Below are 12,186 nucleotides of genomic sequence, written 5' to 3'. Positions count from 1 at the left end.
TTCACTGTTAACAAGTGAAACAACCATTAGGTAATTATCAAAACTAAGAAATTAACATTGGTATTATACTATTAAGTAATGTATAGACTTTATTACTAATTTTTAACTAATGTCCTTTTTCTGGTCCAGAATCTAACACAGATTCCCACATCACATTTGTCATGATTAGATTGAGGTTATGAATTTTTGTTGCAAATACTTTCTCAGTGCATTATATCATGAGGTACATAAATCAATATTTCTTAATAATGATGATGGTTAATTTGATTACTTGGTTAAGGTGTTCTACTGAGTTTCTTTGTGAAAGGTTTTTACTTTCCCCTTGAAGTAGATACTTTTACACTACATAAATTACTAGTCTCTACTCCAACTTTTATGCACTAATTTTAGCATCTGTTGGTGAATCTTACCCTCAACAATTGTTACTTTGAAGTTGTAATGCTGAATTTCTATTTCCATAATCCTTCTACATTTGCTAATTGAATTATTCTGTAAGAAAGAACTCTCCTTAGGGGCACCTATGTGGCTCAGTCAGCTGAGCATCTGACTCGTGATTTCAAGTCAGGTCATGATCCCAGGGTCATGGGATTGAGCCCCAAGTCAGGCTCAACACTGAGTGTGGCTCTCTCCCTCTGCCCCTCTCCCATGTTTGTGCTTGCTCACTTGCTCTCTCTCTCTAAAAAACAAACGAAACAAAAAGCAAAACTGTTCCTGCTCCCCTATATATCCATGTATCTACCTATCTATCTGTCATCTGTCCATTCAGTTACTTATTAATACCAATATGTGCTCATGGATACTTATTTCACTATCTGGATTATAATCCAGTGCTATATCCATTTAATTTGCTGTTCAAATAACTCCAATTCTGACATGTAGGAGCTCCTTCAGATTGGTCCCCATATCCTTCTGTTATGCCTTTATATCAGGGGTCAAGAAATTATGGTGTACTGGTCAAATGTGTCCCTCTACCTATTTTTCTAGATTTACTAGGACACAGCCACAGCCATTCATTTGCTGATTACTATTGCTGCTTTTGTGCTACAATGGCAGAGCTGAGTAATTGTGACAGAGCTCATGAGACCTACAGAGATGAAAATATTTACTACCTGGCCTTTTACAGTAAAAGTTTGTTGATCTTTGCTCTGGATTTTTTTCAAAATTATGAACCTTAGTGTTCAAATGGCATCTATTTGCTACATTTGCGGTAGTTCTTAATACAGAAATTGGAATATACGTTTTCCTACATTCACCTAACTTAATTGGTTATAACATTTTTGATGCTGAGAGTTGGTTTTTGGTGGAAAGGAAGGAATGGATTGTCAGTATTCTCCTGGAGTGAGTTAAGTACATATGTAAGAAAATAAACCATACAGATTAAAAAAGTAATGAGATAAAAGTGAAAAATTATCTAGTAAGGGGAGAAAAGGAGAGAAATTGTCCTCCTCCATGGGTTCTGAAGTTTCTTCTATACATGCAAAGGGCTTTATTAACTTGTCCTCATAATAATGATAACACTTTCCAAAGATGTCAGATTAATAGTCATTTTTATCTTGAACACATTGGACACTGTAATTTCGCCATCACACTTCACAATCCTCAGATAATTTACAAATAGATCTCTCCACATGAGAGCCTCAAATCATGCCTCTTGGTTTTGAGGCTGTTTAATATGCAATGCACTGATGCTAGAATTATATAAAGCATAATACCAGTGCTTGAAATACATTTATTAGAAGGATAACAACATTCTTATAATCATGTTAGAGAGAACTAAGTTTTTCTAAAGTGGAAGTACAAAAGTTGGGCTTGTTCTATTAAAGAAAAAAGATTTTATATGAGTTAGAAGAGGCTAATCCAGAGGGCTACATCCATAGTTAGAAGGTTATAAAGGGCAGCTACATTTCACTGGAAGCATACTTTATTTGGATAGGAGGTTCCTCTGTGTTCATTACACAGACTTTGTTTTGTTTTGGTTTTTTTTCCTCTAAAATTGACATCCTCAAGATCACCCAGAGCACAGGTTCTGAATCTTAGGTAAATGGGCCATGGGATGTTGAGACCCAACCCCCAAAAATCATATGCATAACTGTGTTTAAATGCAGACATATGTGTATTTTTCTAAAGATAAGATGCCCTACTTCATCATCATCTCATAGAGGAAGAAACATTAAGAAAAACTGGTAAAGGGGCACCTGGGTCGCCCAGTCGGTTAAGCATCTGACTTTGGCTGATGTCACGATCTCACGGTTCATCGATTTGAGCCCCACATCAGGCTCTGTGCTGACAGCTCAGAGACTAGAACCTGCTTTGGATTCTATGTCTCCCTCTTTCTCTGCCCCTTCCCTGCTCATGCTCTGTATCTCTCTGTCTCTCAAAAATAAAAAAAAATAATAGAAAAATTGATATAGATTAATATCTAAAACTGAGGATAGTTACGTCTATATAGGGCTTCAACATCTGGAGATGAGATTTTTATCTTTTTGCTAATTTGTGTCCTCTTGAAAAAAACGTGATTATTTACCATCAAGTGACATTTAATACCAATTTATTCCTGAGTTTACAACGTAAGAAAAGTAGGTACGTGATAAGAAAAGGAAATACTATGCAAAATATGAGTCTTGCTCACAGCTGGCATTCAAATGGTGACATTAAGAACTGAAAGGGAAAAACAGCTGGTAGAATTTTTTAAATTGTTTAATTATACACAAAAGTACTAGTTGTTATCTGTATTTATCACAAAAGCATTTAAATATACCTGGGCACTTTAATAAAACGCTCTTGAGAAAATAAGGAGTAAGAGTGTTTGAGAAAGAATTAAGAGAATGGTTCATTGAGTTGGGAACACGACTGATCTTCCATTGCACTCAAGTAATTATAAGCAGTGGGATATAAGATACTTTTGGATACTGACGAAGTTTATAAAAGTATTGTTAAAAAACTATAAATCTTATCAAAATCAAAACACTTGGAAAAGCTGTAAAGTTTCCTGAAAGCCTAAGATCCTTAAAAATGTAATATCTCTGGGGGCACCTGGGTGTCTCAGTTGGTTGAGCGTCTGACCTCGGCTCAGGTCATGATCTCACAGTCTGTGGGTTCAGGCCCCATGTCCGGCTCTGTGCTGACAGCTCAGAGCCTGGAGCCTGCTTCGGATTCTGTGTCTCTCTCTCTTCCCCTCCCCTGCTCATGCTCTGTCTCTCTCTGTCTCAAAAATAAATAAAAACATTAAAAAATCAAAAAAAAGAAACTAGAATTAAGAAAAAAAGTAATATCTCTGACCTTCACACTTTAGCTATTACTTTAAACATTTTCCACCTCTGCTCCTAAAAACTAAACTGTGCATTTGTAGTAGCAACAATTTTTTTATGTAACATTAGTAATTCATTGTTTTGTAACCAGTGAATATATTCATTGACCTGATTATCAATACCTTTGGGGAAAAGTCCTTGAACCCAGTTCTTCAGTTAATACTTTTGGCTATCCTTACTTAAAATTATGGTAATGCTATTTTGTGTTTAACATATTTTTCAGGAGTGGGATCAACATGTACCTTAATTACGATAAGAATTTAGAGTACTAAGATTGTACACTGAAAACAATAATGGGGAACAAAGGGAAATCTTCTGAAAATCATGAAGGGCTATTTATATTTATTTATATTATCTATGTTTGTTAGCCTGTGTAGTATAAGTGATGCCAAAGCCCACCAAGCTATCAGAGGAACTTTCTTTTTCTTTTGTCAAAAAATTAAAAATCCTAATGTGATTGACTTACAGTAACTGTAAGAACTCTTTGACTTAAAAAAAAATACAGGTCACTGAGAATATATATGAATGAGTGAGAAGTCTGAGAAGGTACCATTTCTTTCCATCTCCTTGGATACAATCTCTCTGTAGCTCACACTTTAGGCAGATGTATTTAATATACTGCTTAATAAAAAATTTATAATTTTTCCTCATTAAGAAAAGCCCCAAAGCCTCAAAAAAATGAGCACCATTAAAGAAGATATTAATACTAGAAAAGACAGAATTTTAGTCACTAATTCTAACATAGCTACAGTGTTTGAAGTTTCATATATTTCATAGTGTGTAAGCTTTACTTTGGAAAATTTGAATTAGTTACAGTTAACTATATCACAGAAGCCAAAAATGTATATATTCATATAAATATTCATCCATGTACATATTTGCCTAAAAACCATGAGCAAAAGACAATGTTATTACATAGAAGTTGAATGAGGAAACTGGATTTATTCCAAAAATTATTCATTAAGTAGCCTACTATGTGACAAATACCGGTTACCATGTCTTCTGTTGGACCGTACCAAATATTAGTTTTTATTTAAAGAATGATTCAAATCTTCACTATGATTAATCCGTTTCCATAAAGAGTTATATTTTCACTGCCTTACTTTTGTAGGAGGGAAACAAAATTCCATCAAGCATTTCCCATATCTATACATTTAACCAAGACATGTGACAAATGTCAAATGTGAGATTTGACAAAAGTGAGATTAAGAAATAACCAGTGCCTCCTAATGAGTATTACTGACTCAAAAATTCAGTGATAAATAACTATGGTGTTGTTTGTTTTTTTTTTTCAGTGTGATAAAGATTTCAGAAATAGAATTTAGTGATTCATCACTTACACATAATACCTAGTGCTCATCCCAACAAGAGTCCTTCCCCCACCTACCTCCCCTCCAGCAACTCTCAGTTTGTTCTTTGTATTTAAGAGTCTCTTATGGTTTGCCTCCCTGTTTTTCTTATTTTTGCTTTTCTTTCCCCATGTTCATCAGTTTGGTTTCTTAAATTCCACATATGAGTGAAATATTGTATTTGTCTTTCCTTGACTGACTTATTTCACTTAGCATAATACACTCTAGTTCCATCCACATTGTTGTAAATGACAAGATTTCATTCTTTTTGACTGCCAAGTAATATTCCAGTGTGTGTGTGTGTGTGTGTGTGTGTGTGTGTGTGTGTGTGTGTATACACCACATCTTCTTTATCCATTTGTCAGCCTATGGAATTTGGGCTTTTTTCATAATTTGTCTCTTGTTGATATTGCTGCTATAAACATTGGGGTGCATGTGCCCCTTGTAAATTTTTTTTATGTTTATTTACTTTTGAGACAGAGAGAGACAGAGTGTGAGTGAGGAAGGAACAGAGAGACAGGAAGACACAGAATCAGAAGCAGGATCCAGGCCCCAAGCTGTCAGCACAGAGCCCAACATGGGGCTTGAACTCATGATCCATGAGATCATGACCTGAGCCGAAGTCATACACTTAACCTACTGAGCCACACCCAGGTGCCTTTTTTTAAACATTTATTTTTTAATGTTTATGTATGTGCCCCTTCTAAAAAGCATTTTTGTATCCTTTGGGTAATTAACTATGGTTTTTCTAAGAAAATTTTTTTCTATGTGTTATTTTTTACCACTCATAATATAGGTTTGTGTGTGTATGTGTCTGTGTTGGTCAGCAGAAGTAATGGACTCTGACATGGAATAAGATGTACAACCATGACCAATCGTGTAGGTCATCTTAATATTTAGCTATGAAGAGTATACCTTGCTATGTTGAAGGATTTGTCTAATGATTTATCTTCATTCTGGTTTCTATCTTCCAGATAGTATAAAATAAGGTACACAAAGTTGGTAAACAAGAATTCCCAAGTATAATTTTGGCTCTGACACTAACTGGCAAAGTGATTCTGACTAAATCCACCAACCTCTCAAAGGTTCCATTTTATTGTTTGTAAAATGAAGGAGCTGAAATAGAAGGATCTGTGAAGGTCCTTCTCTTTTTTATGCTATGATCACAAATGCAGTTGATTTTCTCAAATACATCATACATAGCAAAAATTTCATTAAAAGTAAATAAAAACACCAATATCTAGGAAACTTTTAAATGATGGAATGACTCAAACAGATAGTCAATAATTACCGACAACTTAAACTAAGTATATAGAATTAACCTAAACTAAGTATATAGAATTTAAAGGGAAATCATCACCATGAATTTCCTGAGCTCTCAAATATTTTACCAACTTTCAAAGATTAAAACAAAATCAAGATTTAGAGATAATATCAATAAGATCTTTGAGCCAAAGTGATGGTAATGCAAAAAATATCTACACCATCTCTATGGAATCTTTTCTTGGGCCATTCCTCTCTTTCTTCTAAACTTTCCTATTCCTAAATAATCTGCTTTGTTATACCATCATAGAAAACCATGTTTTCTCTTCACTAGTAATTTTGAAGTTAACCTATTTTATTTGACATTGGTGGGTTTTCTGAATCCTTGTTTCCCTAAAAGACTAAACTCTTAGCAAGCAAGAAACATGTCTTTGACTTCTCTATTCATTCCTACCATAGATTTCCATCTCACTGTTAACTTGGGGCAGTCTGGTGACATAGTGCAGCAAGAAAACGTTGAAAATTGCTGATGAGAGAAAGAGACAAACTAAAAAGTGGAAATGACTCTCCTTCTTTTCAGTCATTGACCAGATTTTCCATCGTATTCTATGTTATTCTCTATTTTCTTACACACTACTCTAGGCCTTCATCTTTTGACATCTGGACGGTTTAATAGCTTTCTAAATACTTCCTGTCTCTATCTTTTCTTGATAATCTCATTAAAATAAATTCATGGCACCCTTTAGGTAAAAATCAAGCCTTTCAAGATCCAAATCAAGTTTCCTATTTTTTTTTTTCATAGTTTTACTAGCCTACTTACTTCAAAATGGCTTCTTCTTCCTTAAAACCTACCTTTTTTGTATTTATCCATCCAAAATTAGCCAAATGTTATATGGTAAGTCTTATATTTTCTCAGATGGTATATTTTTAATCTCCAACATTTTTTATGTATCTCTGTGTCCAGATGGTAAATCTAGTATGTCCTTTTAATGTAGTGCATATCCTTTAAGTATTTGTTCATTTGATTTATTCATTTGACATGAATGAAATGAGTATTCGGTTTTGTGCAAAGGACATTTTTTGGCATGCTGGTAGACAAATGAACTCAAACGTTTAATCTCAAGGGTAACTGTGATTTAACTGGAGCAATCTTTAGTCTGGGCAAAGAGTAAGATGATGTTAAGTTCTGTGGATTAACATTATGAGAAAAGGAAATCTATTTTTGTTGCGAGAGAAGTTTTGCTACATAACTGTAATTAGGAACAAATCAGATATCAATGATGCATTATATTCTAAGAGCTTTAATAAGCACTAATAAATGGTTTCTCAACTTTAAATGGCTTGCACAATATTATTCCTATATATTGCTCCATGTACAGAAAATAATGAAAAGTGGGTCTGTTATTCAGAAAATTCAATATTTATTCTAAAATATGAATTGTTGGGTTAAAAGAATATTTCAAATACTCCAAAAGGGCATAAAATCTACCTCTACTAATTAGTTTCTCTATGAAAGCCTTCCAGACAATTATAGGGTAATACCACTGGTCAACGCTTTAGGTGCTTTTCATTAAATGTATAGTGTTGCTACCAGATGAATTGCTTCATATAAAAGCACTTACCACAAAGCCCTATAATGGAAGGTTAAGTGCTATACTTAATTACTAATTTCAATCCTTATTACCTATATTTTGCAGTGCAGGCACTTTAAAAGGAACCAAATATAGTCTGTTGGTTCCTGCTTCTCTGATTATAGGATTTGGTGGTAAAAGCATTAGTGCAGCTGTATTTCTAATGAAGAATAACAAAAAAAAAAAAAGTTTAAAATAAAAGTAGTGATACCACAAACCAATATAAAAGACATATACTAGACATTTCTAATGAACTCATACATAAAATCACTTTGTTCTAAAAACTTTAATCTAGATGACACACACTTCTAAATTTGTATTCAGCCTTCACAGCATTGTTGCAGATACAGCTCCAAAAGAAGAAAGTCTTTGAAATTTTCATGGCTTATTTCCTACCTCAATATCATGCTGAAATGCACACAGAACAGATGATTAATAAAATACTTGATAACAATGGTGACTCCCCTGAGTTCTTTACATATTCATCATGAACTTTTTACATGTATATATTGAAATTCTTCACAAGTGCTCTAATTTTCTTGAGGACAGATTCTGTGTTTTACTTTTGCTTGTATCTTCCATAATAACTGTGACTTTGCTCACTCTTGATTAATTAATATTATCTCAAATACTTTTCACTGAAAGCGTACATAGAATCTTTGCATGTGCCTATTTTTTTTTCTAAATATAAAAGAGGTTGCATCTAAAATAACTATTTCTAAAGATTGTCCCTTAATTATCAGGATATTGTCAGTTTCTGATCTTTAAATATATTTTACATTGTTCCCTATACTGGGCATCCATTTAATTGGTAAATGAGACATTATATGTGTGTTAAACAAATTTTAGTCTAGAAAAATATACAACTATTTGCTGACTTAATTTACTGCCTTATTCTAGTATTAAATTGGACATTAGCTTGCCACAGGATCATGTCTTTTTTGAAATATACCTAGTACATAGTATCTAGTAAGTGCACAATTAAAAGACTGTCAATCAGATAAAATATATTAAAGAGGCATAGAAATTTTTGAAAATATAAAATATTTATCTCAATGCATTAATGCATTAGAAAACTAGGTTTTGGTTATCTATGCTTGAGAAATGCATATTGTATTTCTCTTTTAGAGATGCATTATGTATATTAATAAAATAAAGTCCAGATATAGATATTTTAAACTTAGTTTAAAACAGATTTTCTCCAACTAACTTGAGAGTGGGACTTCTCTCCCCTTGTAGGTCACCATTAGTATTCTCTAAAAAGGAGCTCTTAAAAAATAGCACTATGTGAGAAAAGTGTGATAAAAGTAAAAAGTTACTAAAATGAAATAATTTTAACAAATTAACTGGTGAAACATTGCTGGGCTACTATAATTGTAACAGAATTTGTCAATTTACATATTCAGGTCTTTTATTCATAGATGACAAAACCCCCAGAGACACAGCCTAGACCTTACCCTACTTTACACATTTCATGGTGTCCAGTGCAGTAACTTCCTCTCAGTAAACAGGTATTGATTAATCTGTATTTTGGAAAATTTACCAATTTACTCTCCATAATCCCACTAAAGGTGTACTTTTTATGAAAAATACCCTTCTACTAGGATTTCAGTAAATGCAGTATTAGCAGGGTCTATGTGACATATTTGAGTTACTTTCCTTCCAAGTCTTCCAATCCATTATAGATGGTAAAAGAAGGTGTACATTCTTGTAATTGTAGGGATAATTCCCAGGACATCAATTCAGCAAATATTTATTGACTGCCTACTATTTGCCAGTATTATAATGAGCCCTGGACATATTATTAATGTGCTTGCTTCTGAATTTTGTCATAGAGCTGTTTTTTTTTTATCACACTTAATTCAGCAAATATTTGCACAGCACCAGTTTTATAGAATAGGTTTGAAATGAGGCCTGAAGATGTAGAAATATATAAATCAGAAAAGTTCCAGGAGGGCACCACGGACATTTTATTACACATTTCCTAATTGTGAGTCAGTATTAAGAAAAACTGAGATCTTTATTAATAAGTTAGTTACTTCCTCATATCATTTCTTCCAAGAAACAAATACTTATAACAGAGGCTTATATGCATTTTGGTAATAATTTGTATTGTGCAAAATGAAAATTTCTTTTTGAATATTTTCTTTATACACTACTATAAATCTGTTGTACAAGTCAGTTGTAGCTAAAAGAGGAGCAGAGAGAAATGAGACTGATGTGTTTAGTAACCTCTTGTACTAAAATATAGAGATAATAATTGAAGCAAAATACAAGTATACTTTTAATTTGTATTTTACTTTAAAATAACATGAGAGAAAGGGGGGAGGGGCAGAGAGAGAGGGAGAAAGAGAGAATCCCAAGCAGACGGTCAGCACAGAGCCTGACGTGGGGCTTGAACTCACAAACTGTGAGATCATGAATTGAGCCAAAGTTGGATGTTTAACCGACTAAGCCACCCAGGCACCCCAAAATAACATGTTTTTTTTTTAATTGGGAATATATGCAACCACAAGTAACACTAGTTTAAGTCTTTATTTCCTTTGTTTCAATAATGCAGATCTGATAAGCTGATTAACAATGAAAAAAGGTAATTTTTATTTTATCTATAATAGCTTGACATTCATTTTATAGACGTGAAATGAATAATGCTAGTGTCACAGAATCTTTGTGAAACTCCCATATGGTTATATGACAGTGAAAACAAACTTCATTTACTTACACGTTCTTATAACGGGTGACTTATAGTACTATATATTGTTCCTTTACTGTTTCTCTATTTGTCTCATGGTCCTCTTGCACCTTTCATGAGTTTCAGCTCTGCACCATCAAAGGAACCACCTGGTCCTACTTTTTTTCAGAGAAAAATATGTAATATTCCCTCCCTCGGTTTTAAATATAACTTTGTTACTTTTGACAAAGCCTTTCCTTTGTTCGAATGCAAGGATCCAGTAAAAAGAGCTTTGACATGTTGTGCCTTTTATGTGTGCATTTTTCTGGTTTCACTGATGTCCTGAATTTTGCAAACGATAAAGTGTGCCTTCAAGTTCTCCTACAAAATGCCATTTGTACACTGTATCAAGAACAGTTTAGGACAGCATTACATTCACATGATTTTAAAGTCCAATAAATACTTGATGGTTTCTCAGAAAACCCACAATCTGGTGAAACGGACGCAAAATAGTGCTTTGTTTTCCACTTTGTTTTTCATAAAATCTTCCCCCGATACACATTCACTGGCTTACCTGCAGGGTAGCGCTCGATCACTGGCCAGCTGTCCACCTGTAATGTGGCATTGCCACCACTCCTTGTAAAACGGACTACATGGTATTTCCCATCGTTAATGATTGCATTGGACTCCTCAATGGCGATGTCATCTGTCCCAACATTAAATTTAACTCCAATTTTTCCTTGGTGCTGGAAGGAAGGAGGGGACAAAAAAGAATTGTATGAAGTTATAGTGATTAGTCAGCATTTAATAAGAATTAAGTATAGGAACAAGACAAGAATATCCACTCTTGTCACTTTTGTTCAACATATTATTGAAACTCCTAGCCACAGCAATTAGGCAAGAAAAAGGAATAAAAGGCTTCCAAATTGTAAAGTAAGAAGTAAAACTGGAACTATTTACTGATTATATAATATTATATATAGAACATCCTAAAAACTCCATAAAAATGGCTAGAACTAAAAAACAAATTCAGGGGAGCCTGGGTGGCTCAGTTGGTTAAGCGTCTGACTTCAGCTCAGAGCCTGGAGCCTGCTTCAGATTCTGTGTCTCCATCTCTCTCTGTCCCTCTCCCACTTGTGCTCTGTCTCTCTCTTTCTCTCAAAAATAAATAAATGTAAAATATAAAAATTAAAAAAAAACAAATTCAGTAAAGTTGCAGGATACAAAATCAATAGACAAAAATCTCTTGTGTTTCTTTTTTTTTAACGTTTATTTATTTATTTTTGAGACAGAGAGAGACAAAGCATGAATGGGGGAGGGTCAGAGAGAGAGGGAGACACAGAATCTGAAACAGGCTCCAGGCTCTGAGCGGTCAGCACAGAGCCCAACACGGGGCTTGAACTCACGGACAGCAAGATCATGACCCGAGCCAAAGTCGGCCACTTAACCGACTGAGCCACCCAGGTGGCCCTCTCATGTGTTTCTTTACACTAATAATATACTATCAGAAAGATAAATTAAGAAAACAATTCCATTTACAATTACATCAAAGAGAATAAAATGCATGGGAATAAATTTGAGCATGGAGGGAAAAAAGATCTGTATATTTGAAAACCATAAGACATTAGTGACAAGAATTGAAGAAGACACAAATAAATGGAATGAAATTCTATGTTCACAGATTAGAAGAATTAATATTACCATGTCCTTACTACCCAAAGCATTCATATACAGATTCAATGTAATCCCTACCCAAATTCCAATGGTATTTTTCATAGAAATAGAACAAAAAACCCTAAAATTTGAATGGAACCACAAAAGGCCTTGAATAGTCAAGCCAATCTTGAGGAAGAAAAACAAAGCTGGAGACATCATGCTCCCTGGTTTCAAACTATATTAAAAAGCTACAGTAATTAAAACACTATGGTATTTGGCATTAAAACAGACACATAGATCAATGAAAC

The 12,186-nt window shown here is 33.9% G+C and overlaps 1 protein-coding gene across 24 annotated transcripts in view; it reads right to left on the bottom strand.

Moving 5' to 3' along the window:
• NRXN1 (neurexin 1) overlaps positions 1-12,186 on the bottom strand; it is a 1,127,584-nt gene that overhangs the window by 156,513 nt on the left and 958,885 nt on the right. For all 24 annotated transcript variants that reach the window (XM_078444444.2, XM_078444446.2, XM_078444455.2 and 21 more), the window contains one exon: positions 10,797-10,968. In XM_078444444.2, coding sequence (XP_078300570.1) covers positions 10,797-10,968 — 172 coding nt within the window. The remainder of the gene's footprint in view (positions 1-10,796; positions 10,969-12,186) is intronic.

The sequence above is a fragment of the Panthera onca genome, chromosome A3, assembly GCF_046562875.1.
Source record: "Panthera onca isolate mPanOnc1 chromosome A3, mPanOnc1 haplotype 2, whole genome shotgun sequence".
Lineage (NCBI taxonomy): Eukaryota > Metazoa > Chordata > Mammalia > Carnivora > Felidae > Panthera > Panthera onca.
This window is presented reverse-complemented; position numbering and strand designations above follow the sequence as displayed.